Source organism: Genypterus blacodes, unplaced genomic scaffold, assembly GCF_046128005.1.
Source record: "Genypterus blacodes isolate CSIRO-AG114 ecotype Tasmania unplaced genomic scaffold, CSIRO-AGI_Gbla_v1 ptg000216l_1, whole genome shotgun sequence".
NCBI lineage: Eukaryota > Metazoa > Chordata > Actinopteri > Ophidiiformes > Ophidiidae > Genypterus > Genypterus blacodes.
In genome coordinates, this window is record NW_027467015.1 from 554,999 (window position 1) to 582,543 (window position 27,545).

General features: G+C 46.2%; 1 protein-coding gene across 4 annotated transcripts in view; it reads left to right on the plus strand.

Moving 5' to 3' along the window:
* Window positions 1-20,388, plus strand: part of plppr2b (phospholipid phosphatase related 2b) — a 34,356-nt gene extending 13,968 nt beyond the window's left edge. For 2 of the 4 annotated variants that reach the window (XM_076170300.1, XM_076170301.1), the window contains 6 exons: window positions 8,476-8,664; window positions 16,979-17,099; window positions 17,494-17,744; window positions 18,492-18,668; window positions 19,229-19,362; window positions 20,173-20,388. In XM_076170300.1, coding sequence (XP_076026415.1) covers window positions 8,476-8,664; window positions 16,979-17,099; window positions 17,494-17,744; window positions 18,492-18,668; window positions 19,229-19,362; window positions 20,173-20,281 — 981 coding nt within the window. In that variant the 3' untranslated portion in view covers window positions 20,282-20,388. Of the gene's footprint in view, window positions 1-8,460; window positions 8,665-16,978; window positions 17,100-17,493; window positions 17,745-18,491; window positions 18,669-19,228; window positions 19,379-20,172 lie in introns of those variants that run through there. The other 2 variants (XM_076170303.1, XM_076170304.1) reach the window with 2 other exon arrangements.
* Window positions 20,389-27,545: the final 7,157 nt, after the last annotated feature.

Below are 27,545 nucleotides of genomic sequence, written 5' to 3' on the forward strand. Positions count from 1 at the left end.
AGAGAAGTTGAGGTGCCTCCGCTATAGGATGAACAAATACAGACTTACTCTCGCTGCTCTAAGTTTCTTTCAATGAGGTCAGAAGAATCCAGAAATTGGCAAAGTCGCAAAACTCGTACATTGTTGAAGTTATCGGCTATTTTAGTGCCTGGGCTATGAAAAGTAACAGTATGTAGGATGCACATAGTTGTATTTAAATGAAAGAGATTATTTATCAAAGGTATTACCGACACAGGGAGCTTTGGAATCAGAGCTGAGGTTGTGCTTTTACTCTGCCTTGTTTGTAAGACGTGGGAGTAAGATGTGTGCTCGACACACCGGGGCTTTTTTGCAGAATCGTTTTTGTTTGCGTGTGGCAGCAAATGTTGCATTTTAATAGGTTTGTTGCCCTCAGTCCACACAAGCACACGGAAGCCTCTGGAAGCATGTATCTGTGCTATAAATAGAGGAGCAGGGAGTTCAGGAGAAGGATAGAATGGAGTGGAAGGGTGGATACAGAGGGAAAGGTGTGTGTGTGTGTGTGTGTGTGTGTGTGTGTGTGTGTGTGTGTGTGTGTGTGTGTGTGTGTGTGTGTGTGTGTGTGTGTGTGTGTGTGTGTGTGTGTGTGTGTGTGTGTGTGTGTGTGTGTGTGTGTGTGTGTGTGTGTGTGTGTGTGTGTGTGTGTGTGTGTGTGTGTGCGCATGATGAGTGAGACGCAGGTAAAAGATGGATTGTTCACAGACGAGAGAAAACAGATTGGTTTGAGATAAAAACACAGACGGGTGATCAAATCCAGCCAGTAATTATAGGTGAGAAGAGAGGGGAGGAGGAGAGGAAGGTTGCTTTGGCAGCCCAAAAGATGAATGCCTGCCCTCAATTCCCCGGCCTCTCTTTACTTCTGTCTCCAATTCACCCTCTTACACGCAATCCGAGTCCCTCATTTGCTCTCCTTCCTCCTCTTTCCTGCTCCCTCCGTCCTCCTTATTTCCCTCTGGTCTGCTCTGCGTTTGCTGGTGGCGTTTTGTCTTCTCCCACTTTCCCCTCAACTTCTCCCCGGCCTCTCTTTAGGCTCCGGTTCCTCTGTCAACCGTCGCCCGTCTTTCACTCGTTTCACCTTCATGTAATGTCACTCAGTAACAGCAGGGGGCGGTCAAGTCCACTCAATCAAGTCCCCTCTCATCCATGTTTGTGCCATGATATCTCCTGTGGGTATTTTGGCTTCTGGCTCAACCGCTTGTGTGATTCATGCAGCTGGAGTGTGTGTCAAAGTGTGAGTGTGTGTCAAAGAGTCAGACCTTTGCTTTTCCAGTTACCTGGAATATTCCGTGGCTTCTTATTCATCACTTATTCATTGTTACCACATGTTTCAGTCAGGCTCATCTTTAAATCAAATCACACTAAAAGCCTGAGAGGTGTTTTTTTAGAATGTGTTTATGATGAGGCGAGTTTTTAATGTGAGGATGCCGTCAAGATAATTAATACACTAACTGATGAAATAATTTGAATAATCAATTCATAATTTTTGCTCACATTCCATTCATCCATTATTGATCCCCTCAGCAAACAGAGGCAGTCAAACTCATTCACCCGACGCCTAAAGGAAAAGTGTTTGCTGCAGCTGAAATGTGTGTGTTGGATGCTGTGGGAGGAAACTGGAGCTGCTGAAGGATCAAAAGTCTGTTTGAAGATGTTTTGCTCTTCACCGCCCTGAAAGGCTCCTTCAGCCCTGAAGAACTGCGTCTTATTCTTTTGTCCCTGTTTGATTCGCTTAATAGCGTTTTTATTCTTCGGCTCTGAGGAAAGTGTTTTGGATGAGCGGTAAAGGGAGTTACCGCCCATATTTGGCCTCTTACCAGTTTAACTTCATATTATTCAGTAATGGCGGTAATAATTTCTCGCAGCCCTACACTGAATCTGTAATGCTGTGTGATACGACACGTCATGCTCATCCCAGTGTGAGAAGAAGGGAGCGTTTTTTAAGCGAGGACTCGGGAAGAATTACTGAATTTTCTGCGTGTGTGTGTCTATTTGGGCTATTGCAGCCTTTTCCTCTGGCCTTCATTGAGAACATATTCAGTGCAAAAGGAAGCCGCGTGTGTCCAGTTCCTCCGGCGGCCTGTGACACGGTTCTTTCTCCCAGCAGGGTGCCGTCATTTCCACACCAGCCTCCGTTCACCCGCTCTCGCCCTCTGCAAACGTGCTCGAATTCATCGGTCGAGTTTTTGTGCCATCTGGTCATTCGCACGCAGGCCAAGGTTGGATGTGCAGTTTTGCCCCGAGAGACATAAGCCATGCATAGTAAAGAACAAAAACCCCAAACTTTTCCTCCGTGTGAAAAAAGAGTTTTATCATCGCTGCATTTTCTGTCGCCCCCCAAGTTTAAATACGAGACAATTTAAAAGACTTTAAAGGGTCATTCCTCTGTTCCTGTCACATCTGGGCCATATTAGTCTCATTAGTCGCCAAGTTCGTTTTCTGGCTGCCGCTCCCTTTGAAGTTCAGGGGCTGGAGCATTAGATCTTAATTACTCAGCCTAAGTCCTTTTTAGTGGGTCAGTCAGATTTAAGATGCCATCATCTTAAATCTGCTTTATGTAACCGTCTGGATTCGTCCTCTGGCTAATTTCTCGCTGGCATCACTCAGCCGCTGCACTGAAACTGGTTTATTGAGTATAACAGTAACCCAGTAAGGGAATAGATGCCATGTGCACAGCTGTACGCTCCCAAAACGATTCATTGATCCAAGGCAAGAACGTGTGTAGCAGAAAGACAAGGCTACATATGAGAAGGCTACAAATAGAACGGAGATATGAGTCAGCAAGATGCATGATCCAGTTTTTCATAAGTGTGGACAAGTTTTGGGGTTTTTATACACGTTTGCAGTGTGTAAAGTGTCGAGCAAATATGAGGTGACATGTACTCGCGGCGTGGCGAGCGATCAACTTGGATGAACATAATTAGCATGAGATAAATTCAGCATCTTGACTGACAAATTAATTACGCCGCAGAATGAAGACGTACATGATTGTGTGTCTTGTGCATGCGTGTGTCCGCCTGTGTGTGTGTGTGGTGGCTGGAGGTCTGGCTGTGTAAGTGTTTGTGACATACAGTAAAGTGATGTGCTTGTGTGATGGATGGGAGGCCTGTCAGGAGGGAGGAGGCTCGCCGGCTTCGGGAGGAATGTCGCCTCCGTGTTATTTCAGCACCTGTCAACAATTTCATGTTGACAGATGAGCAATATTTGCTTGTTTTCGTCTGCAGTCCCACTGTCAGTCCTCTAAAGCGTCATGGGTGGGCGTGTGCAGAGGTCGGGATGGGTCAGAGGTCTCAGGCGTGTTCCGCGGCCCTTATTGGAGGTCTGTCCATCATGTCTTGTGTTCTGGCGTTTACAGACTTACAGACTGAGGCTTTAAAAGAGAATAAGGATGAAATGTTGCTTATCAAATCCTATTTTTGTACACTAAACAGATGTTACTTTATACTGTACATGCTTGGATGGTCTCATGAAATTTCTAGAGTGAACAGCGGTGCAAAGGTGGAAATCAATTCCACACTACAGTTTGAGAACCACCCAGCTAAAACATTGAAACAGTGACAATCCACGCATTCCTTCCCTGCCCCAACAAAAACAAATCCTCAGGGTGATATTAAAACAATGTCTACATCGCGCTGATGTGCTTTCACTTTGACAGCTGAATTCATCTTTCTAGAAAAGTGTGACTGTTCTTTTCAGAGTGTAGCTGGCGGTGATTTGCAATGACAATACAGAACAGGATTTCCAGTGGCCTCCATAATAAGCCTTCAGCTCCTTCCTGTCACCTGTCTGCTCCACTTAGGGGCTCGTTCAACTCCACCACCCCAGCCTCAATGACTGATAGAAACTAGGATTCTGAACACTGACGGCCTGTTTATTCCATTAATCTGTATTAATTTTAGACAGAACCACCGTCTCCTGTGGTGATTCATTCAATCTGGAGCTCCCACTCACAAAGTTGAGCCACATCATGGTGATTACTTACCACCTGAGAAATTACAGACTTTTGTCTTTACCTCCACCAAGGTACTTCTATTTACAATTGTACATTTTACTAGATAAAACATTTATTGTGCAATTTGTAGCAATCTAGCAAGGAATTCAGGCCTATGATGGATGAATGTTTGCAATGTAGACAGGTTCCAGTTTTGGTTTTGTATCTTGCAGATTAAAAATATGTCAGGGTTTAGATTTATGGCATTGCTGCACATTTGTGAATCAAATGAGTTGCAGATCCAGAAGATGTTATCGATAATAGAACCATTCAAAACATTTGCAAGGAAGTCAACGCTTCTGATTTCAAGGTAATCCAAGTAAAATCTGACTTCATATTGGCAAATGCTGAATCAGAGAGGTGTCGAGCTGTGGTGACTCTATCTGCTGTTTGAGTGCCTTCGTTATGTTGTTGACACAGACTAAAGCTCCAACAGTCTGATCAGTCCATGAGTTCAGAATTGACAATTTCATTATTATAATTGAAATGTGCCTCAGGAGCAATAAACCAGATTCAATTAGCCTCATCTGTGCAGGTTTAGCATGATGCTGTGTTCAGAGGAGAACTTGTTTGGCTTCTACAGTGACAGCTATCATCAGTCATCAGACTTTCCAGTGATCAATTTGGTTGTTTTGAGCTTCCATAACAGTTTTTTTTTAGTTGAGCCTTTCCTCATAAAGTCAGAGCCATTTTAACAGCTATGGACAGTTTGACACGCTTTCCAGCAGCGGGCATGCTGGGCTCAACATGGAACTAAACAGGAAACATGGACTGAGTGAAGGCTCCAGCTGAGAAAAGTGGGGGAAAATAAACATTGAACAAAACGTTGGTAGAGACACTTTCAACACTGTGGAATGCTGCTCCCTTGTGGTGGTGCTGTTTATGCAGTGACACTAAGAACCGTCGTCTTCTGGCTCAATCAACAAATAAGAAATTGCATAGAGCTTCAAGCCTACGGTTTAATAATAATATTAATCATCATATCTGAAATGTAACCTATTGCTGTGCCAACTGGTGCAGGTTTGGACCACAAAGTTCACAGAAAGCTGCTGTGACAGAAAGATGGCGTCCTCCTTTAACCCTCCATGTCCATAGATTGCATAATAAAGCTTTCGTTATGTTTGTGCTGTGTGTGTGTGTGTGCACGCTGCTTTGGAAATAATAAAATAATGAAGTGAATCTTCCAAGGTGACTTGAGCAGGACTTGTGCCTCTGTGCTAATTAGAACGCATCAACTTGACGTTGCTTTGACCTTCATGAATATGATGAATATTCATCAGTATTATGACAAACTGTCTGTGGCTGTGGGTGTTCAGTGGATTGGCAGGAAAGTAAAATGTCACTTTGCCACACAGGTTCTTTAAGATTTGATATTCAGCAGAGTGTTGTGTTTCTAGTTTGCCTAAGAGGTAAGTCGAAAGTACTTAAATCTGTTTAACATAATGGTTTGAGTCCCCTGCTGTAGCCGATGATGCCACAGCTTTCAGGAACGACTCATTCCCATCATTTTTAGGACTAACTTGACATTCATGATATGTAGAAATAAGCAAACGCCAGCCAAAGGGAAGATCCTCACACTTCAAAGGCTTTATGAGTCTGAAAATAGGTATTTTAAGATAGTTTCTCTCTTGTGTCACACAAAGATAGACATGAATGTTTGCACATGTTGCTTCTTGCCAAGAGGTTCAAACTGTGGCAATTGAGGAATCCAAAGTTTGACTTCCTTCTGAAGCCATGGCTTCTGATGCCAAGTACTTTGATTGCAAAAAAACTCTTTTTCTGATCCAAACTTCAGCTCACTTAAGCTGCTTTTGGACTTAAAGTTGAAACTGAACTTTACAGAGTAGGTGGTTACTCTGTGGTCCCCTCAGTGAGATCCTTTTTCACAAACCCACTGCACTTCGAATATCGAGAAGATTATGGAAATTGGAACAAGCGATGTCTCCATCTGTCAGAGTTGCTTCACATCTAGTTTAGTGTCTTTTATTTTTAGTTTCTCAGCACCACTGAACTTATGAATAATTCCGAGTTGCATCTTGTGAAGTACCTCTTCATTTTCGAGTGGACAAGAAATGTCTCTCAGCATTGTGTCTTCCACATAAAATGAAAAAATAAAGTTCTGTGTTGTTATTCCATTTTCTTCAAACGGCTGTTGCTGTTATTCTGTGAACAAGCACAACCTGAGCGCGAGCATTTACAATATGTGCTTGTCTGCCTGTTTAGGAAAGAGTTTACCCCGCAGGAGGATGAGGGGGAGGAAGAGGAGGAGGAGGGTGTAAGCTGAGCTTCATGATTCAAGTGTAGCTGACTTAAAAATAATCATGTAATAATATAAACTCTGACTCACCCAAATCTCTGAATTTAATACCTCACATTTATCCACAAGCTGCAGCCTGTAAGAGCCTGGAGTGGATGGAATCGTGGGGAAACAACGCCCCCTGTGGTAAATGCTGGTATTTATTTGGTCTTGAAGGTTTTTTCCCCAAAATCAGATGCTATCAGTAGGAGGCGCAACATGTACTATTGAAATATATTCTGTTCTTAGTGAAGGTAAAGTAAAGGCATTTTGTATACTACAAAACACACATAATAGTTTGAATACTTATAATGCGGACACAGTGCAACATCACACGTCCAATCTCCTATGGTGCCTCTTTGCAAATATTTAGCTTAAACTTTGATGGGGTGTCGGCAGGCCTCCCTTCCTCCCCCTCGCTCGCTCGCTCCTCTTCCTCCCTCCTGCGCTTTCTTCACCTCCCTCGCGCTCCCTCCCCCAAACCTTCTGTAGCTCCTGTAGGAAAAAAGAAAAGAGGAAAGGATGATAGAAACGCTCGGCACAGTGCTGGTGTGTCAGAGTTCTTCCTCAGACAAGGGAGAAGCTCCCACACGCATGCAGGACGTACTCGCACAAAATGCTGGCACGCCCACGCGGTCGCACACACACATACACACACACACACGTACTGACAAAGTGAGAAGATGGAGGCAAACATGGACAAATATGAGGAATAAGCTGCTTGATATTCTTTCCCTATAAATAAACTCCTGACTCGAGGTGTTTCTGTGGTTTGGCAGGAATATTCGATGATTTTGTATTTTACACGTGTGTGTGCGTGTACATGACCGTGCAGTATGTGTGTTTGTATGTGATTATTATGTTTACGTTCAAGAGCCTAGGCGGATTAGTGTTGTCCCTGAACGCCTCGTCCCTCCCCGTGCAGTCTTGCTGTCCTCGTATGGGGACATAGGCCTTCAAGGTTTTTCCTAAATTACATTCTGTCAGTAGGAGGCGCTACAGGAGGATTGAGGATTGACGGAGGCTGTCAATCTCCACAGCAAAGGACTGGTTTGTTGACATTCAATACCAACGTGACGATTGTTGATATTTAGCTAATATCTTCTATTTATTCATGTTGGAATGATACAAATAGCTGAAGCTGAGTTTAGCTCCTTCTAGTCTGGTGAAGTTCCTGCTGTTGTCCCGGACAGTGTGAGAATGTAGGGAGGCAGTGGCTCAGTGGGTAGTGCTTCCGCTTGGGAACCGGAGGGTTGCCGGTTCGAGCCCCTGCCGAGGTGCCCCTGAGCAAGGCACCGAACCCTCAATTGCTCCCCCCTCTGCGTAGGGTGGTAATGTAATGTAAGTCGCTTTGGATAAAAGCGTCTGCCAAATGCTCGTAATGTAATGTAATGAGAATGTGTGTGTGTTAGAATGAATGAGTGAATGAATGCAGGACAAGATGTTGCTGCAGTTTGTCCTCCTCAGATGTGCGGGGACGTTTACTCGCTCATTATTAGAAGGAATGTCTGGAAATGTGACTGATTTGGTGGAAGAGGATGATGTCATTAGTCAGATTCAACACATAACACCAAACTGTACTTTTTGTGCTGCGTCCCACCTCCTGCTTCTTCTTCTTCTGTCATGTGAATGAATAATCCGTACTCATGCACCTGTGTCATATTTATCATGAATTTCTCTCGCTCTCTCACACACATGGTGTGTGAGTGTCTCTCTCTCTCTCTCTCTCTCTCTCTCTCTCTCTCTCTCTCTCTCTCTCTCCTTTCCACTCCACGCGGCGTCGTCATCTTCTTTGATTGCTCCCGTTTGTTTTTTCCTCCCTCCCTCCCTCCCACTCTGCACACTGGCGCCGCTCAAACGATGTCTCTCTCGCCCTCCGTCTCTCCCGCTCTGTTTCGCCTCTGCCTCCCTCCGTCTCTCTTCCCTCTGACTCTCTCCCCCTCGCTCCTGTCTGTCTCTCCTCGTGCCTCTCTCCTCCCCTCCTCTCCCATCACCATCTCTCCACACGCACTCCACTCATCTTGCACATTAGGGAAGCGTCCATCACTGTGTGCTCCGTGAAGGCAACATCTCCATCCTCCCTCTCTCCTCCTGTCTTCTCTTTACAAACTCCTGCGCCTCCTGTCTGTGGATTCGACCCTTAAAAGACGGAACCAATATGTTTTATTTCCAGCTGGTCATCATGGCAGGGACGGTTCTGTTGGCGTACTACTTTGAGTACACAGACACGTTCCCCGTACACATCCAGGGCTTCTTCTGCTTCGACAAATCCTACTCCAAGCCCTACCCGGGACCGGAGGACAACAGCAAGGCGCCGCCGGTGCTGGTGTACTCCCTCGTCACCGCCATCCCCACTGTGACGGTGAGTCTGGATCACATCGAAACAACACACACACACACACACACACACACACACACACATTCAGGCAAAACACACATGGCATCACCTGTACGTGTGTGTGTGTATGTGCATGTGTGTGTGCGCGACCCAAACCATCACACACACAGATAGTTCCTCCTCATCCACACGTGGTGCTTCTAGGTTGAAACACAGGCAGAAGTGTGTAGGTGTACATCCTCGTGGTCTCGCTGTTCCGTTTGTGTGGATGCGTTCTCTCTCGTCACCATGGCAACGGGCACTATATTTGTCCTCCACAGAGCAGCCACAGATAGCTACAGAGTGTGTGCGCGTGTGTGTCCGTATTTCAAGTCTGCTTGATATTGAAACAGAATGAAAACGAGCCTCTGAGTGGCGAAGAAGAGGAGCAGTTTGATTATTTTTGCCTTCTTAGAGTCTGAAGATTTATATTTAAACATCTTTAATGATTAAACGTCTGTACTGAGTTGTATTTTGTAGGTCAGCATGCATATTGAAACAGAGAATTAAGCATCAATATTCATGAGCCTCATCTTCACTCGTTTAAGGGTTTGTGCAGTATTTTGTGAAAGAATCTTAGAAATACAATTTGATGCACTTTGATCCACTCTAACGTAATTAATAATTATTGTGAGGGGCCACAGATGCTGCTATCAGGATAGAGTGGATTCAAACCATTTAACGTATTAATATTCAAGCAGAGCCTCGGCATCCTCATCACAGCTCGTCTCGATATCTCTGTCTCTCTCTCTGTCTCGCTCTCTGTCTCTCTCTCTCTGTGTCTGTGTCTCTGTGTCTCTGTGTCTCCTTCTCTGTCTCTCTCTCTCTCTGTGTCTCTGTCTCTGTGTCTCTGTCTCTCTCTCTGTGTTTCTCTGTCTCTGTGTCTCTGTCTCTGTCTCTCTGTCTTGTCCACGGCGTCTGTCTTGTCTCACTATTAAGTCGCATTACAACATGGCCGCCTCCGAGACACACACATACACACACATACACACACACACACACACACACACACACACACACGCACACACACACACACACACTGATTATGAGCATGTTGAGCATGAGTATGTAGCATGTTTGATCCACCTCACCTGGTTGGTTGTGACCCGACCTGATGTGTTCTTGAACGTTTCCCTCTGTTCTCTCGGGATGAATTTGAAAAAGAATGTCTGCAAGATTTCGACTGTGTAAACACAGAGAAATACAAGCAGAGGAATGAAGACCAAATGAAATTAAAAGAAATGAAATTCAAACACATAAAACACAAACTGTTTTCTATTTTTTAAATGAATGACTTTATGTTGTTATTCATTCACACATTCATTCATTTCCTCTGTAGTTGTGTGGAGGAAACCCTTGTAACAAACTCAAACTATATACAAACTATAACTCCACGTCTCACAGTGCGGCCACGTGGGTCTGGACTGTGTGTACCGTCAGCGTCTACAGACTTCTGTACGCCCACGTCACGGCTGAATTTTGATTCATCTGCCTCTTTATGTCGTCCCCACTCACGTCGTGTCTGAACTGAGTTGAAGTTGAAGTTCAACGGCTCCTTAACAGAGAGTTCAGTTTCACTCCTGATCGCTCGTTCATGCGCTGCTCCAACTCGCTTTGCTGCTGAGGAACAAATACATCATTCTGCTTCAAGGGACTCCTGGAAATGATTGTTGTGAAACTACAACGGTGCGACAACGCGGAAAGGGCTGCTTTAATGTCTCCCCCTCGCATGGACAGACAGGCAGACAGACAGACAGACAGACAGGCAGATAGTTCAGGTGAGGTTTAAAGTAAGAGTGCTTTGCTGAGTGCCGCAGTACAGGCTTCTCGTGTCAAAACCGGAGCTGTAGATGAGACCATAACACACCGCCACTCAGCAGAGTGATGATGTGAGAATGAGCAGAATACTGTGTAGGTGTCTGCATGTGTGTGTGTGAAAGAGAGAGAGAGAGAGAGAGAGAGGGAGAGTTGTGCTTGTGGAAACCATGTTGTAAGCTTTAGTACATCAGTAAAGGTAAGTGTGTGGGCGGACACACATGACGACAAACAAGTTCCTCTTCTGCCACTGAGGTGTGTGTGTGTGTGTGTGTGTGTGTGAAGAAGTGTGTGTGTGTGTATGTCTGTGAGAGAGACAGTACAAAGACACAGTGTAGGACTGTGTCTGGTTGTTTTTCCTCTCAATGGCTCCCCATAACACTACACACACACACACAGACACACACTCCTATACCTTTACACACTACGCAGAGCAACAGGTGACATGTTAGCCTTCATCAGTTACCATGGCAAGCTAAATAAAAGACACAAGATAAAGTGCTACGTTGGCCATTGCGTGTGTGTGTGTGTGTATTGTGCAATGCAGACTTTGTATACATGTTGATAGAGATTAGCACCAAATGCGTGCAGAGGTTTATTTTCTGTGCCGGTCAGAAACAAAGAAATGAGAGAGGAGAGGAGAGGAGAGGAGAGAGGATTCGAGAGCCCCAGTTCGATGATCCGTGTTTGTTTGCTGCTGTGTGTTAAACTTGTGCAAAGCCTCCATGAATAATGCAGCAGTGTGAGACAGAGACGAGCATAACATCCAGCCAGGAGTTAAGATGTGACAAGAGGGAGGGAGGGAGGGAGGGAGGGAGGAAGGATGGAAGGAGGTCCATGTCCCGCTAAGGTCAAAGGTCAGGGAGATGAAGGGATGGTGCTGGCTGCCCTGTGAGTGAGCTCACCCCCCTGGGATGCTTCATTGTTATTTTAATTTCTGACAAATTTCTCCGTTCAGCTGATTCTGGCTTTTTCCTCGTGTTATTTCCTTCCATATTTTTTCTGTATTTACCTTCTCTGTTATTTTAATCAGAGTCGTTGTTGTTGATGAGCAACCCAGGGCGCAGGCACACACACGCACACACACAGAGGCACGCTGACATACAGTCGCACAAACAAGCTGTACAAATTTGGAAAGTACTTGTAATTCTGCTATTCACGCTTGCAATCATTTTCTCTTCGGATATTTTCTTGCTTGATTGCCGCCATTTAAACACATACTTACAGGGGAATCACACACACACACACACAAATGTAGGGGAAATACGGCACACACCCTCTCTCTTTCTTTCTCTCTCTCTCACACACACACACACACACACACATCCACACACACATCCATCCAGTGGCCGTGTGCAAATTGGCAAGACGTTGGCATTAAACCTCAGGACAATCTGTGGTGAATAATGGAGTCCCACATGACAGAGGAGAAGATTTATGTGTCACACTGAAACGCTTCCTCCCTTCATTGTCCCAAACAATCAGTTATGGGGCGATCAAATCCCTGAATTTCATCCTCAAGGAAGGAGGAAGGAAGAGGCAAGAATGAGGTGGTGTGTACATATATGTGGGTTTCATAGGATAACCTGACCTGTGTGTGTGTGTGTGTGTGTGTGTGTGTGTGTGTGTGTGTGTGTGTGTGTGTGTGTGTGTGTGTGTGTGTGTGTGTGTGTGTGTGTGTGTGTGTGTGTGTGTGTGTGTGTGTGTGTGTGTAGAAGGGGCCTCCTCAGCAGCCATCTATCTCCTCAGGCCACAACTTCATAGGCAATAGTCGGAATTTCCCACTCAGAAATCCCTTCCAAAGCTTTCCACGACTCATTCCCCCGCCTGGAGCTCAAACTGTTCCACGGGACTTTTTTGGGAAGGTAATAGGTCGGACATCTTCGAGTTCCGTGTTGTCTGGGAATGCAGCATCATTTGTAAGGGTCAACCTCGTTCAGGCACCAGCAAATCAAAATCAGCACAGTTCACATTAGGAAAATTAAGGAACGTATAGGAAGATTTGAGCTTTTAAGAAGAAAAGATGGAAAAAGGGGAAAAAACATCACTGAGCCTGAAAAACAAAAAAGGGATTTAAACAGAGAGAGAGAGAGAGAGAGAGAGAGGGAGAGGGAGAGGGAGAGGGAGAGAGCAAAAAAAAGGGAGAAGAATGGAAAATGTTGGATTCCATCTACAAAGAAATGTCAGGAATAAACACGAGAGACTGGAAAACGTTTCTGCTCGCCTGGATTTTGGGAACAAAGCCGAGAATAAAAGCAGGGTGAGAAAGAGAGGAGACGGATGGAGATGGAGAGAGAGAGAGAGTGTGGGTGATGATGAAGCTGAAGCAGATAAATTGTCATGGTTACCAACACTGGTGTGTGTGTGTGTGTGTGTATGTGTGTGTATTTGTGAGTGAGTGAGCGAGCAGGCTGTGTCTGTCTGTGTGTGTGTGTGTGTGTGTGTGTGTGTGTGTGTGTGTCTAAATCACAGCACTGGCAATGTCAACAGATGTCGTGATATTTGCAGAGGCATTACGAGGACTCGCCGGGCTTTGGTGTTATTTTACACATTAACTATTAAAGGGAGGATTTGTTGGCATTGCGTCGCCTTCAACAGAGGAACAGGGACGTAAACACACATTTACACACTGGACTCACACACAGTATGATCCACTGTGCTGTATTCATGTCATGTTGTGTTTCAGCATGTTGTGTTTCAGACGTTGTTGAGGGATTTTATGAGGCCTGGATCGATGATGTAAAACCCTTAGACACACACATACACACACACACATGTGCTGTAATAACAGGCTGTGCAAGTAAAGTTAAGTGTGTGAGAACACGTTGCATATAGATCCTGACTAATGAAGATAATGGAATAAGGAAGATTGGAGGTTAGGTTTAATCTTAAAGTCCAAACAAGGCTGACAAGGCAAGGAAACGGGCAGAACTGTGGGTATTTACCCCCAACGACAGAGGAGGCAGGCGGGCGAAACAGATCTTTAATATTGTGACATCACATCAAATCTGAAGAAGAAGAAGAAGATTGTTTTTATCCTGATCGATATTATTGCTCGTGGTGTCTTGTGTATGTTGAGACGGAAAGTGTGTGTGTGGGCATGTGTGTGTACGTTCACACACACACACACACACACACACACACATGATCGTTGAAGCCACCTGTGGAGCTCCTTGTCGTTTCAAACTGAGCTCTCCTCTTCCTCCTCTGTTCGGGGGGAAACATCTCTGCAGACTTCAGCGCTCTGACGTGTCCCAGATTGTCTTTTCTTCCTTTTCTTTCCTTGATTTACTTTTATCCTTTTGATCCTAATCTTTTGTCAAGCAAGTCGACACACACTCACACACACAAACACACACACACACACACACACACAGAGAGAGACACGCTCTTGACTGTCACAATGTGAGGAATCAAAGTGGGCCAATTAATACAGTATTTCCTTTAGTTTCCTTCACACACACGTTTATGCTCTCTCTCTCTCTCCCTCTCTCTCTCTCTCTCTCTCTCTCTCTCTCTCCCCCCCTCTCTCCCCCGTTCCCACACACATCATCTCTACTCGTCTATATAGTTGTCAGAGTTGAGAGGTTGCACTGAAACACTCCCAGGTTGCTTCCCCGCTGAAGGAAAAGTCTAACCATCAGCATCTGCAAAAGACAGACAGACAGACAGACAGACACACACACACACTCACACACACTTTAACAACAAAGCAGCCTCTTGAGTTCTCTTTCTGTTCCCTTGAGGCAGAATGTGTCAGTCTGCATCTCTCCACCTTCCTCTCTCCTTCTCTCTCTCTCACTCTTCCTCTATTCCCCCACCTTCTTTCTCTGCTTTTGTTCTCTCTTCTACTCCTCCCTTTCATCCCTCTCTCCTCCCGGCCTCATCCACGTCTCCCTCTGTTGATGAACGCTCTGATCAATCTGGGGAGGAAACAGAATCCTCACGTTTGCCTCTAGAACACAGTAGATCTCCTCTTAAAGCTTAATTGCCGTGTGTGTGAACTGAAGCGTGTTGAAGTAGCTGGATGTGTTTGTGATCGTGTTCTAATCTGACCCAGGGTTGTGTTTCCAATTTTCAAACAGACCTAGAACAAACACAGGGACAAGTGCCGCCGCCACCGCCGCCGCCTTTCCCCCTTGTTGTTTGGTCACGCGTGGATTTATTTCCAATTTCCACGCTGTCAAAAGTCTTTCAGGGAGAAACGGGAGAGCCGGTGGAGAGAAACACACGGAGGAAAACCTCATTTCCCACACTGTCAGCCATGATGTGACTGTGCTGTGACGGGGAGGATTACCAAATGTATTCCACATTACTGCATATGTTAAGTGCTGGGCAGCTTTAAAGTAAGTTTCAAACAAAGTACGGACAGCAAACGTTTAGATAATGACACAGGGCATGAAGATATGAAATATTTGTACAGGATTCAGCACGGTTACATAGAATCCCTGTACTATAAATACATGTTAGTCTTGTTTTCAGCTCCAAAACATTTGACTGTGGGGAGAGTGGATGCTCACTGAAGCTGCAGGAGGTGACCTTTCTGTCAGATCACCATGAAAAGGGAATAATATTGACACTAGAGACCTTTTAATACATGACTGAGGAAGGAATGTAGCCCATAACGTCTCCGCGGGAGCTTATTGGGGGTTGAATGTCAACACGGATGTATCAGATTGGGATTGGAAGGGAAACAAAATTTGCTTCCATATTGGTTCAGGCTAAGAGGCGGTGAGAGAACAAGATGGAGAAATGTGAAGAGAGAGAGAGAGAGAGAGAGGCACCTGGGACCTGCAGTCTGGATCTGCCAGTCCTCACCAACACCACCTGCCACCATGAGCCCCTTTCACACCTGCACTCTAGTCAGGAAAAGCTCCGGGCTATATTCCAAGTCGGGGGAACGTCGCTATGCTCACCCATGTTACATTCCGGATCGGCTTACGTGAGAACAAGCGAGTCAGAACGGCGATGACGTGTTTGTCGAGTTCTTATTTCTGACTTGTCTGGCTTTAGTAAGTCCCCAACCAAACATGGAGTACCTCAAAGAGCCAGCAGGAGTCACTAATGCAGCCACGTTCCTGAGCTCTGACTGATTTAGCCTCACTAGTATTTCTACTACTACTCCGTCGATCTTAGCTATTCATATTTCCAAACACTAATACTTGCCTGTAACGTGGCGTTCACGTGGTTGACTCAGATCCAAACCCAGACGCTCCTGCCTCGTGATGTTCCAAGGCTTTGGGGTCGCAGCCTTGCCAGCAGCGTAGATGGAGTTATGTGCATCCAGCTGTCCTGATTCTGGAGCTGCCTGGAGGGGGAAAGTGCTGCGTGTGATCCAGCTGTCCAGCTTGGTGCCCACTCACACTGCGGGGAACCTCCATCAGCTTCAGTGATCAGGACTTATGGCTGCCTGATGTCTTATTACGTGCTTGAACTCCATCTTAAAATTGGGTTCTAGTCGGTTTCTGCACAAATTCTTTCGGATTGTTTTCTGTCTTCCAAGGAAAGCAGCCTCTTATTTCCCTCCACATGTCCTTTATGAGCCTCCCACCTTTCTTTTCCTCTCATTTATTTAGTACAATCTCATCTAGAAGCAAACACACTTAAAAACAAGCGATCACTTAGCGAGCCTGGCTCAACGACACCAGATGGCGCAGAGAAGAAGGGAAAACCTTAACGATTCATTCTGCCAGACTCCCTTACCACCGTGTGGCCACGCCGCCTCAGACTAATATGAGTCGGCGGCATTGGCGCGGGCGAGATAGAGCGAGGTTCACCTTCACTCTCGTCAACAAACTGTCCTGCTGGAGTTCAGTGGAGGCGCAGGAAAGAAAGCAAACACACAAACAACAGAACTTTAAGCCTTGTAATGATTTAACACCAAAACTTCCAACAGGTTGAGCCATATTTTATATATTTTCTTTTTATATTTGACCTTTGAATTGCCTTTGTGGTCGATCTGTGCTGTGCAGATAAACGTGCCATATCTCTTAACGGGGCTTTAGACTAAGTTGTATCCTCGTCTGTAGCATTAGTTCCAGTTTAAAGTGAGCCTTCATCTGTCACCCACACACACACACACACACACACACACACACACACACACACACACACACACACAGAGCCCAGTGAGCTTTGCTGCATTAGCATGTGCCCACGCTCCTGGCTCTGGGCCATGCATATTGTATGAGCATGTAACCTACATCCATCCATGCTCCTGTCAGCAGGGGGGCTCTGATCAGGCAGCGTCACCATGCTCAGCCTGATCAGGGCCACAAATGTGCTCTTTGTGTAATCAATAGACAACCAGTGTCAAAAGAGAGATCAATACTTATCCTACTCCTACAGGTGCTGTTAGAGGAATGAGTGATGTAAACACTGATGTAACCTGTTTACTAAGGCAGCTGAAACATTGAGGCATATTCATAGTTCATGTTTGACTAACGTGTGTGTGTGTGTGTGTGTGTGTGTGTGTGTGTCACAGATTCTGATCGGAGAAGTGACCAGTTTCTTTGTGAAGACAGAGGGCGCTCAGGAGAAGACCATAGTGACCGTGGACTGCTGCTACTTCAACCCCCTCCTCAGACGGATCGTACGCTTCCTGGGTCAGTCCACAAAGACAAGCTCTGTACTTCACCAGGCAGGAAGAGGGAAGAGGCCTCACACTTTATGAGCTACTAAATAGCTCCTAAAACTTTATTGTGGTGGTCAATCTGACTTGTCACACGCAGGTAGAAGTAATAATTTGTTTGTTGTCTTTTTATTGTGCTCGTTGGCTCACTGGCTTTGACTTTGAGGACGGATTGTTTGCATTGAGAAAAGTATTAGTCTAGTTTATGAATCAAGTCCCAACTAAAGACAGAACTTGTTATTGAGACTTGGACTCGTCTGTCATTTGGGACGTGAACTTGAAATCCAAGACTGCCAGTCATGTAGGATTCTGCCTGTAAGCCTAAAAGCAAACGAGGCCACTTTGTTTGTTCTCTCTTTTTCACACAGGCGTCTACTCCTTCGGCCTCTTCACCACCACCATCTTCGCCAATGCCGGACAGGTGGTGACAGGAAACCAGACGCCTCACTTCCTGTCCGCCTGCAAGCCCAACTACACGGCTCTGGGCTGCCAGTCGCCGCTGCAGTACATCGCAGAGCGCCGGGCCTGCACAGGAAACCCCTACCTGGTGGCGTCAGCTCGCAAATCCTTCCCCTCCAAAGACGCGGCGCTCAGTTTCTACTCGGCCATCTACACCGTGGTAGGGTTCTGATTGATTTGGTGTCTGGCCATGTGTGTTATGATGCAGATTTGTGCCTCCCAGCTGTCGACTGGATTTAGCTGATCAGGTGATTGTAGATCAGGGAGAGATGGGAAACAGGCAGGCGTGAGCGTCAAGATGCCCTGGAAAAAGTGTGAGAGGATGGAGACTAAATAAGCTTTTAACAGCTCAAGATGCAATGCAAGGGGAAATTTGATTAAATACATAAATCACTGATGAGGTCGTGTATTAAAAAGCATTTTATAAACCACTCTGCTACTCTGTGTGTGTGTGTGTGTGTGTGTGTGTGTGTGTGCAGATGCAGTAACACAGCAGCAGAAATCACCTAAATGTTCTTCTGTGTTGATGAAAAACTTTTACGGCGGCTTCGGTGTCTTTTTTATTACTGCAGCGTGTTTCCATCACTTTACATAAACGCTTCGATGCTGAGCCTAATCAGGCCTCAGCCGGGCCAAAAGCACTGCAAAGGGCGTCCTCTAGTGGCTGATTTAAGCCGTACAGCTCAGCATAAACATGCATTATAAAAAACTTATCTGACAATAAAATAAACAAGATATGTTTAGTTACTTCCACTTAGTATCACAAGTTTGTATGAAAATTGGAGAAACAAGGTTTTTCTACTTTGTTTGTTCAGTTTTTCAATGTTAAGTTCACTATTTTCTTCTCCTGTCATTCTCCACTTCATACACACATTCAGAGTAAGTGTCTGTTCTTCCCGTGTTCCAGATGTATGTGACGCTGGTGTTCCGCACCAAGGGCACCCGTCTGACCAAGCCCACCCTCTGCCTGGTGCTGCTGTCCCTGGCCGTGCTGGTGGGGGTGGTGAGGGTGACGGAGCACAGGAACCACTGGAACGACGTCCTGGCTGGGTTTGTGACCGGAGGAGCCATCGCTGCTTTCCTGGTGAGAAGGAGAGAGGAGGGAAGGTGCTGGAGAGGAGGGAGGGAGGGAGGGAGGGAGGGAGGGAGGGAGGGGGAGTTAGAGAGAGACAGCAGGGGAATGAGATGGGGGGGGATCAGGGACGGGAAGGAGGAGGAGAGGAGGAGAGGAGGAGAGGAGGGGGGATGACAGCTTCTCACCTGTGCATGGTGTGTGTCTGGCTGGTAATGGATTAAACTGAATTCTCACAGAAAGCGCAGTCAAAGTGTCCCCCGGTCTAGAACCAATCACACAGCGTGATCGACACTAAATCCAGCTTCCAGACAAACTGCTGTGACCCGACTTAACTTTTAAGATGGAAATTCTGAACCTAAAGCTTTTCACCCACAGCACTTCCTGTCATCTCTCTCTCTCTCTCTCTCTCTCTGTCTGTCTCTCTCTCTCTCCCCCCTCCCTCTCTCATCAGTCCCACACACACACACACACACTCAGGGGGGTATTTCACGCATCACAGAATCCTCCATCTCTGAAACTGCAGTGGAGCTAATCCTTCTTCTTCTTCTTCTCCCCCCCTCCTCATTCAGGTGACTTGTGTGATCAACAATTTCCAGCCGACCCAGATCGCGTCGCCCAGCCCTCCCCCTTCTTGTCACCTGGCCGAGCCCCCCGTGGGCCTGCCTCTCCTCAGCCTGCCCCGTGTGGAGAGTCCACTCGAAAAGTTAAGTGGCCTCCAGGTAAGGGGAGGGGGGAGGGATGATGTCGTTCATGACAAAGTCTGTGTGTGTGGGTGTTGTTTGCATGTCATTCTGTATCTGCATCCCTTTGTTATCGCTGTCATACACACTCATGCATCCCCAATTCATCATCAGTCCAGTTTCAGATCACGACAAATGTCTTTATTATTCTGTTTCAGCTTTCAGGTCAGAACGTTTCTGTTCACCTGAAGCCTGAAAGGAAACAGAACAATAACCAGAGTGTTTTTAGGCTGGACTGTGGAGGAAACGTGTGTGTGTGTGTGTGTTAACGAGCTGCACTAATGGCAGAGTTTTGACATTTCAGCACCTTCCTCTGCAGCCGACACCCAAATTGAAAGAATAAGAGGTCTGATCCCTTCGTACAGCCTGGAGGTTCCTGGTTCTAATCCGGTCATAACGCTTTGTTGGGTGTCAAAACCATCTTTACCCCCCAGGCTGCTCTATTTTTGGACGAGGGACAGAAATGTATTTATTAACGCTAGACGGCACAAAGAGAGCCAGAAATGTTCTGGTTTCACTTTTTAAACAAATGAATCCAGATTTTTACTTTAATTAGCCTGCATGAAGATGTGAATATAGATTTATATATATATATATATATCTATATACACATTCTGCTAATTCATTGTATAGCAGCATTGTTTGTACTCTGCCTCCACAAACATAAATCCTCTTGTGCTTTTATTTTGAAAATCCACTGCCTTTTCTCATGTCTTCTTCTTCTTCTTCCTTTTCTTCTTCTTTATCCCCTCCGCCTCCTCCTCTCATGCCAGACTGCAGGGCTACCGTATTCTGAGATCACATGACCATCAGCCCCTCCTGTGCCCCGCCCCTCCCGATGTGCTCCTCCCCTCGCGGCGGTGCCTCACCAGCGCAGTCTAGACCTTCCTGCCGGACGCCTCCCGTCCTGCCTCGCCCACTCCGAGACACGCCACCCGCTGCGACGAGTCAAATCCACCATGGTGTGAACTTTCAACCCGTCACAGTGCGGCGGGGGGGAGCGAGACTTGGATGAGGGAGGCGAGAGGGGGGGGGGAGTGTGTGTGAGGGCCTGGGCTGATTCCTGCTGTCTACTCTGGGAGCCATAGGAGACATTTCCCACCAATAAGACTCATCCCATCCCAACCACAGCTGCTGAAGCAATACTGTCTCTTCATTCTTTCCCGGTGATGGGAAAACTAAGCTGGGAACGTGGAGCTGAGAGTTTGGGGAGTAGAAGAAGAAAACCCCCGCAACACACTTAAGCAACACTCAGGACAAAAGAGAATTGAAAAAGAAAAAAAACAATAGAGGGAGAACTTTTGAGGCGGCGTGGAGACGACGGCGCCGCTTTCTCCCTCTAGAATAACAAAAGACAGCGTGAAAGATGAAAGCACTTTTGTAAATTATAGCACAGAGGCAGTTCAGTGTTCAGTAAACGATGTCGTGTCTTACGTGTGTGTGTGTGTGTGTTGGAGCGTTTGAGTGTGGATTTATACACACCTGCACTGAACTGGATGCTCACACGCTTTCGTAATCTCCTCCTTCTTCAGGTGTGTGTGCGTGTGAGCGAGAGGGTGTGTGTGTGTATTTTGAACGTCTGTAGGTTTTGTGTCCATGCTGTGAAATAATCTGGACCGAAGAGTTCCTTTCCCTCCATCAAACCTGCCGCTCTCTCTCCTTTCCCACCGTGATGATCTCCTTATCTCCTTCTTCACGCTTCCTCTTTTACTCCATTTCCTTTATCTGATGGTTGATTTGCTCCCTTTTGGTTTGACGGGGACACCTGGTCTGATGTCACTCACGCATACGATACACAGCCAGTGTGTTCAGCGCGAATGGGTTGATGCTTCCAACCACAGACGTCCTCCTCTCCACATAGAACACAGAACCTGATGGGGTTTGTATAGTTTTGTACAGCATTTAGGTTTTCTTATATATTCCACGTTATCATTACATATAAGCTGCGTGATGAATGATCTGAAGCTGTCTTGTGAGGGGAAAGGATCTGGCTGTATGTGTGTATGTGTGTGTGTGTGTGTGTGTGTGTGTGTGTGTGTGTGTGTGTGTGTGTGTGTGTGTGTGTGTGTGTGTGTGTACATGTGTGTGTTGCGGGGGAGGGGGGGTGGGGGTCTGAGGGCACACACTCCATATTAGGTTTGGGTTCTGCTGCTTTAGAAAGGACACTGCAGGCTGGTTACACAATAATGTGAAGACGCAGAGGGTTACATAAAGAAGAAACCACAGAGAAGGTTTAATTAAATGTGTGTGTGTGTGGAATTTGAGTATGTTTTTAATGAGCACACTATATGGCAGCATTAAACTGTTAATTTGGCATTCGTCTCATAAGTTTAACTGTCAGAAGTAGTTGCTATAATTGCGCACTCATGCTTGTGTGTGTGTGTGTGTGTGAGTGTGTGTGTGACTTCAGGCCTTCTGAGGACGACGCCTGTTATTGCAGAGGAGGCTCATTATCGCTCTCCACTACAACTTTACACTCTGAATTTTTTGTAAACCAATGAAGATATAGAAAACACCATAAATGTTCAAATAATGGTATTTTCATGTTTAAAAAAATCTCTGTTTTGTAATTATTTCCCAAAATAAACCCTGTCTACAGTAATGTTGCTGTTTAGATGAGATTGGTCTGTTGATATTTACGGGGGGGGGGCAAGAAGCTCCAGGGGGGCCCAGGAGATCCAGGGGGGCCCAGGAGATCCGGGGGCCCCTGAGGCTGTGTCTGGATGGTGCGTTCACTGATCTATGCCATAACGTGAATCTATGCAGGGAGATATTTCATTCAAGTGCTGAACCTCCTCGTGGTGAGATACTGCCCTCTAGCGGCCAGTAAGTGTCATGTTTGTGTATTTAAACTGTGAATGGCACGGAATGTGTATGGAATTTGTTTTGACTTAATTGATTAATCACTAAAGGAGAACGTTTATAATTAATTTCTGTTATGGCAAAGTAAAAATTTAGGACATAAATATATATTTAAATTAAATAACAATAACACTTATATAGCTGCAGTAAGGCTATCTGGACACGCGGTGGCAGTGTTTGCATTCTAAACAAGGAGAGGAGCTCAGATATCATCGGTGTTAATGGAAGTCAACTGGTACATTATAGGAAAGGAGAGAAAAAAATAAAGGAAGATTATTTTTCATTAGAGAGTTCCACATTTAGTCAACAAGTTAATAATCATAATAAGCCAATGATGAAGTAATCTGCCCCTCCCCGCTCCTCTTTGAGGTTCCCTTGAGTTTTTCTCCCTCTCTCTCTCTCTCCCTCAAACACACACACAGGCACACATACATGAACACGCACACACACACGCACACACATACACACACACGCATAAACGGAGAGCGCTCTGCACTCTCTCGACAACATTATCTTTTCCGGAAATTGCTTCTCAAGCACAGCCGGAGCCCCATTAGAAAAGAGGAGCTCTGTGCTGTAACCTTTTTAAAAAGCCATTAGTGATGCACCTGCTTCTCCGCTTCTCTCTCTGTTCCTATTTGTGCGCGCTGTTTGTCTCTCTTGTTAACACTGACACACACGCACACGCACGCACACGCACACAGTTGTTCCTCTCTTGATTGTCAGCTCTCCCATCCCAAAAAACCCACAAACTGACTCGGGCATAAGCATCCTTTACGCCAATTAGAGTATGAATCACTGACATTTTAAAGTTTTGACTCAGAGCGCAACACTTTAGATTTAATAATTTACGTGTGTTATCCTAGTGAGATCCTCCACACGGCAGGAAATCACAACGTTTAAACAACACTTGACGCCGTGTTGTGTTCAAGGCTTTCTCTATCAAAAGCTGACCGTGACTGTTGAATGCAGCATCCAGCTTCCACTTCTGTCTCCGTCCTCATAAATGAAACATTCATAGCAGCCGTTTGTCAGATTCATGCAGAATAATAATCACAGGAGAGCAGGATTTATTCTGGACGGCTCTGCAAACGCACGGATAGCTTGAAGAGCTAAGAGGTGTAATTGAATAGCAGCGCAGTGACGATTTGTACCTGCTTATCTTTACAAACAAAGATGAAATGATGCAGCAATCAATACAGCGTGGAAGCAACACACACAGCCGGGATGACAAAGAAGCACAACATCAGGAACTCCACGCTGTCATTCCATCTACATGCTGTGTGTGTGTGTGTGTGTGTGTGTGTGTGTGGCAGTGATTTCCTGTGATGGGCTGAACTCTGCTCCCTGACTCAGTGTCTGTCTGTTTGGCGTAATGCTCACGACTCTGAGGTCACACACTGTCTGGAGCTGTGTGGACCTGTGTGTGTGTGCTTGTACGTATGTGTGCGTGAGAGAGACAGAGACAGAGAGAGATAAAGAGAGAGAGAGAGAGCGGAAGGATCAAGGAAGAAAGAGGGCAGAGAGGAAGGAAGGAAGGAATTGAGTGTGTGTGTGTGTGTGTGTGTGTGTGTGTGTGTGTGTGAGTGAGAGGGGAGGGGGAGACACAGGAGAAGAGGGAGGGTGGAAAGAAAGAGAGACAGACATTAGTCTCCTCTACGACTCTGCATTAGGTGTAATTGTCACACTGATGATAAAGTCCTACGTCTCTCGATCTCTCATGGAAGAAAGACTGAAAGAAAAAAAGCACAAGTGAATACGAGAGATAAAAAGTTGATGCGTTTGGTTTATCGCATCTCAGAACAAAGCAGCAGCCCTGGGGTAATAAAAATGAGCTGTCTGTCATAGTAAATTACAAATATTGGTCTTTGCCTTGCTGCAGTCTCCTGATTATGCTCAATGGTCTGCCTCTGACAATTATGAAGCCATTAACACGCTGTGTGTGTGTGTGTGTGTGTGTGTGTGTGTGTGTGTGTGTGTGTGTGTGTGTGTGTGTGTGTGTGGAGAGCGATGGAGCAAGAGAGAAACTGTCTGCGGCTCCTTATTTGAGGAAATATGCCATCAGTTTTTATGGCCTTGAAACATGGCCGCCGTGGCCTCTCAACATCAAATTTGCATGTTTGCTCTGTCGGAGTGAAAGGAAGCAGCCAGAGGAGAGAGGAGAAAGGAGAGAGGAGAGGGAAGAGAAACCAGGAGACACGGCGGTAGAGGATATCCACAAAAGCCAATTTAGCTTTGTGTGGAGCTTGCGTGCATCGTTACTGAACACCCAGATACCACACACACACACGCACACGCACACGCACACACACACACACACACACACACACACACACACACACACACACACACACACACACACACACACACACACACACACACACAGAGAGAGATTTCCAGGGGCCGCTCCTTTAAGGACCAGCAGATGAGGAGAGCATTATTAAGGGCCTTACCACCAATCCTATTCAGCTTGTCTGCTAAGGAAAGGCCTTCAGGAGGAGAGGTCCCAGGAGACTGGATTAGAGCTGTTGGAGCGCACACACACACATGCACACACACACACACACACACACACACAAGCACTCGCCACATGCCATGTAGTAACCTCTGCAGGGAACACCATTTAAGACAAAGTGAACCCTGCTGCAGTCTGCTGTGGTTTTAGCCCTAATGAGTGACAGAACAGAGGCTTCTTCTCTCCCGCCGACGCACCTGAGAGGAACACTGAGTGTTTCCAAAGTGAAGAAAAGAGAATTCCCAAGATGAAAGTGTGGCAGTCACAGGCAGACGCAACACAAAAAAAACCCGGCAAAATGTGCACAATCATCTCTTTCATGCATCAGCAGCTCTTTCATATCTTTATGGTGATGTACAATCATGGGCATTTTGCATCGAGGTTGTGTCAGGAAAATTGTGTGATTTTGGATTTCTGCTTATCCTGACCGATGGGACTCAGCTCCCTGCAACCCAGCATAGTGACAGTATGAATATTATACATTTTGTATCAGATTGGAATGTTCGGTGGGTGGTTTTTGCGAGTGGAAATGCCTTTTTAACCCCTTAAGGGTGCATTAAGACTTGACGCACACTGAGGCTAGTCAAGCGACGGCACATCCTGACTTTGCGTACTTAAATTCAGTGTAGTATATAAATATTCACGTCCACCAGAGGGCAGTGTGAGTGCAAAAAAATGTAATCGTCTCTCATCTGCACCAGAACACTTAAATTACATGTTTAAGTAAATTCTGTATTTTGTACCAAGAATTTGCAATGACAACCAGTTGGATCCCAGCTCATCAGAGAGAGAGAGAGAGACAGAGAGAGAGAGAGAGAGAAAGGGAGAGAGAGAGAGAGAGAGAGAGAGAGGCAACATTGGATATGGTTTATTACAAAGAGAACATTACTGCCCCCTAAGATGTTTTTAGGTACTGCATCTTGACAGCAAGTATAACTGTATAACTGCGGCTGCCATCTTAGCGTCAAATATTAATCTGATTGGATTTAAATGCTTTTCTTTTGTTATTTATTGCATAAGAATATAGATATGATTTGACTTTATGTGTATCTGTGATGTTTACATCTACACACACACTACAGTAGTTCCAGTATGTCATTAAGTCACTATAATGACATGTATGTTGTCATGGCCAGGATGAAGATCTTTGTATCCTCACCCATAGAGATGATTAGATCAAGGAGGGAATAATAACAATAATGATAATGAAACAAACAAACACTCACACTTCACTTTATCACACTGAGCTCAGGCTTTGTTTTCCTTTTAAGGAGCTCTTCATCAGGGACCCATTGGAGGTCCATGGACCCCGGGTTGGGAACCACTGCACTACAGACAGGCACGTTGTTTTAGCAGTGGGACTGGAGGGAAACAAGAGAGGAGAGGAGAGGAGAGGAGAGGAGAGGAGAGGAGAGGAGAGGAGAAGAGAGGAGGTGAGAGGTTGCAGCCAGGTTGCATGGGATGATGATGCTGCTGCATCCCTCCATCCATCCCTCCATCCTTCCTCCCCTCCTCCCCTCCCTCCTTCCTTCTCTCCCTCGTGAAAGGAAAAAACAAGGAGTGGTTATGTTTCCTTACAAGCAGCAGAAGCGCACCAGAGAGAAAGGATGCGGGGGGGCGGGAGGGGGGAGGGGGGGGGGCGTCTCCCTGCCAGCGAAGCCTATTCTCACACACTTGAGCGTGAACGCACCGTGAGGCGGCACACGGAGCGGCTTCTTCAGCGGAGGAGGACGCGCGGTGAGTTTCTCTTATTTTGCCCATCTTTGTTAAACGCGACCCGGACGCGGTTGGCAGCGCGGCGCTCGCGTTCTAAGACATTTACCGAGGATCCCCGAAGTGATAAATAAGACTTGTAGAAGGGAGCAGCGGGGTTTAGAGCGCGGCACGGCGCGGCACGGGGCGGCACGGAGCGGCACAGAGCGGCACGGGATCGACGCCCGATCAATTCCCTCGCTGGTTCGCTTTACGGATGTAGTTTGGCCCCATCAGCGTCGCTCTCAAGTGCCAATCATTGACTTGATGGGAATTGCACCCGCATACAGGTTAATATTTAATCAGCCTCGTGTCAGCATCTCTCCTCCTCCTCTTCCTCCTCCTTTTGTAGCTTTTTAAAAATGTAAAGATGGTTTAAATGAGATTCTGCCGCACAGCGTAAAAAGGGTTAAACGTTCAATCCACGCTTGCTTCCTCTCTCTCTCTCTCTCTCTCTCTATCCCTCTCTCCCCCGCCCTCCCCCCTCTCTCCCCCTCTCTCTCTCCACCCCCCTCTCCCCTCCCTCTCTCTGCACTGGGTTCTCCTTGTCAGTGGAAGCGGATGTATTTACAAACAAAGAAAGCTTAATATCCACGCCTGTCACGTAGAAGACAGGTGCTGGCTATGTGCAATTTTACAGTGTGTGTGTGTGTGTGTGTGTGTGTGTGTGTGTGTGTGTGTGTGTGTGTGTGTGTGTGTGTGCGCGCGCGCGTGTGTGTGGTTGTCTTGTTATCTGGGCTAGTAGGCCAACCAGAGCCTTTGCGTTTAGGCCCAATAAGACAGAGAAAAGCAAAGTTCGTCACTTAAAGTTTGGCCGGTGACACACACACACACACACACAGACACACACACGGGGGGGCACGTGTGTTTCTGCACTCTAGGCTGAATCCGTTACATCAGCCATCATCGGGTCGTTAATTTTTTGTGTGTGTGTGCAGTGTGTGTTAGACTGCACAGTGTAGCCAAAATGACTGGAAAGATTTGCTGTTGCAGGCAGAAGCATAAACATCCTCATAG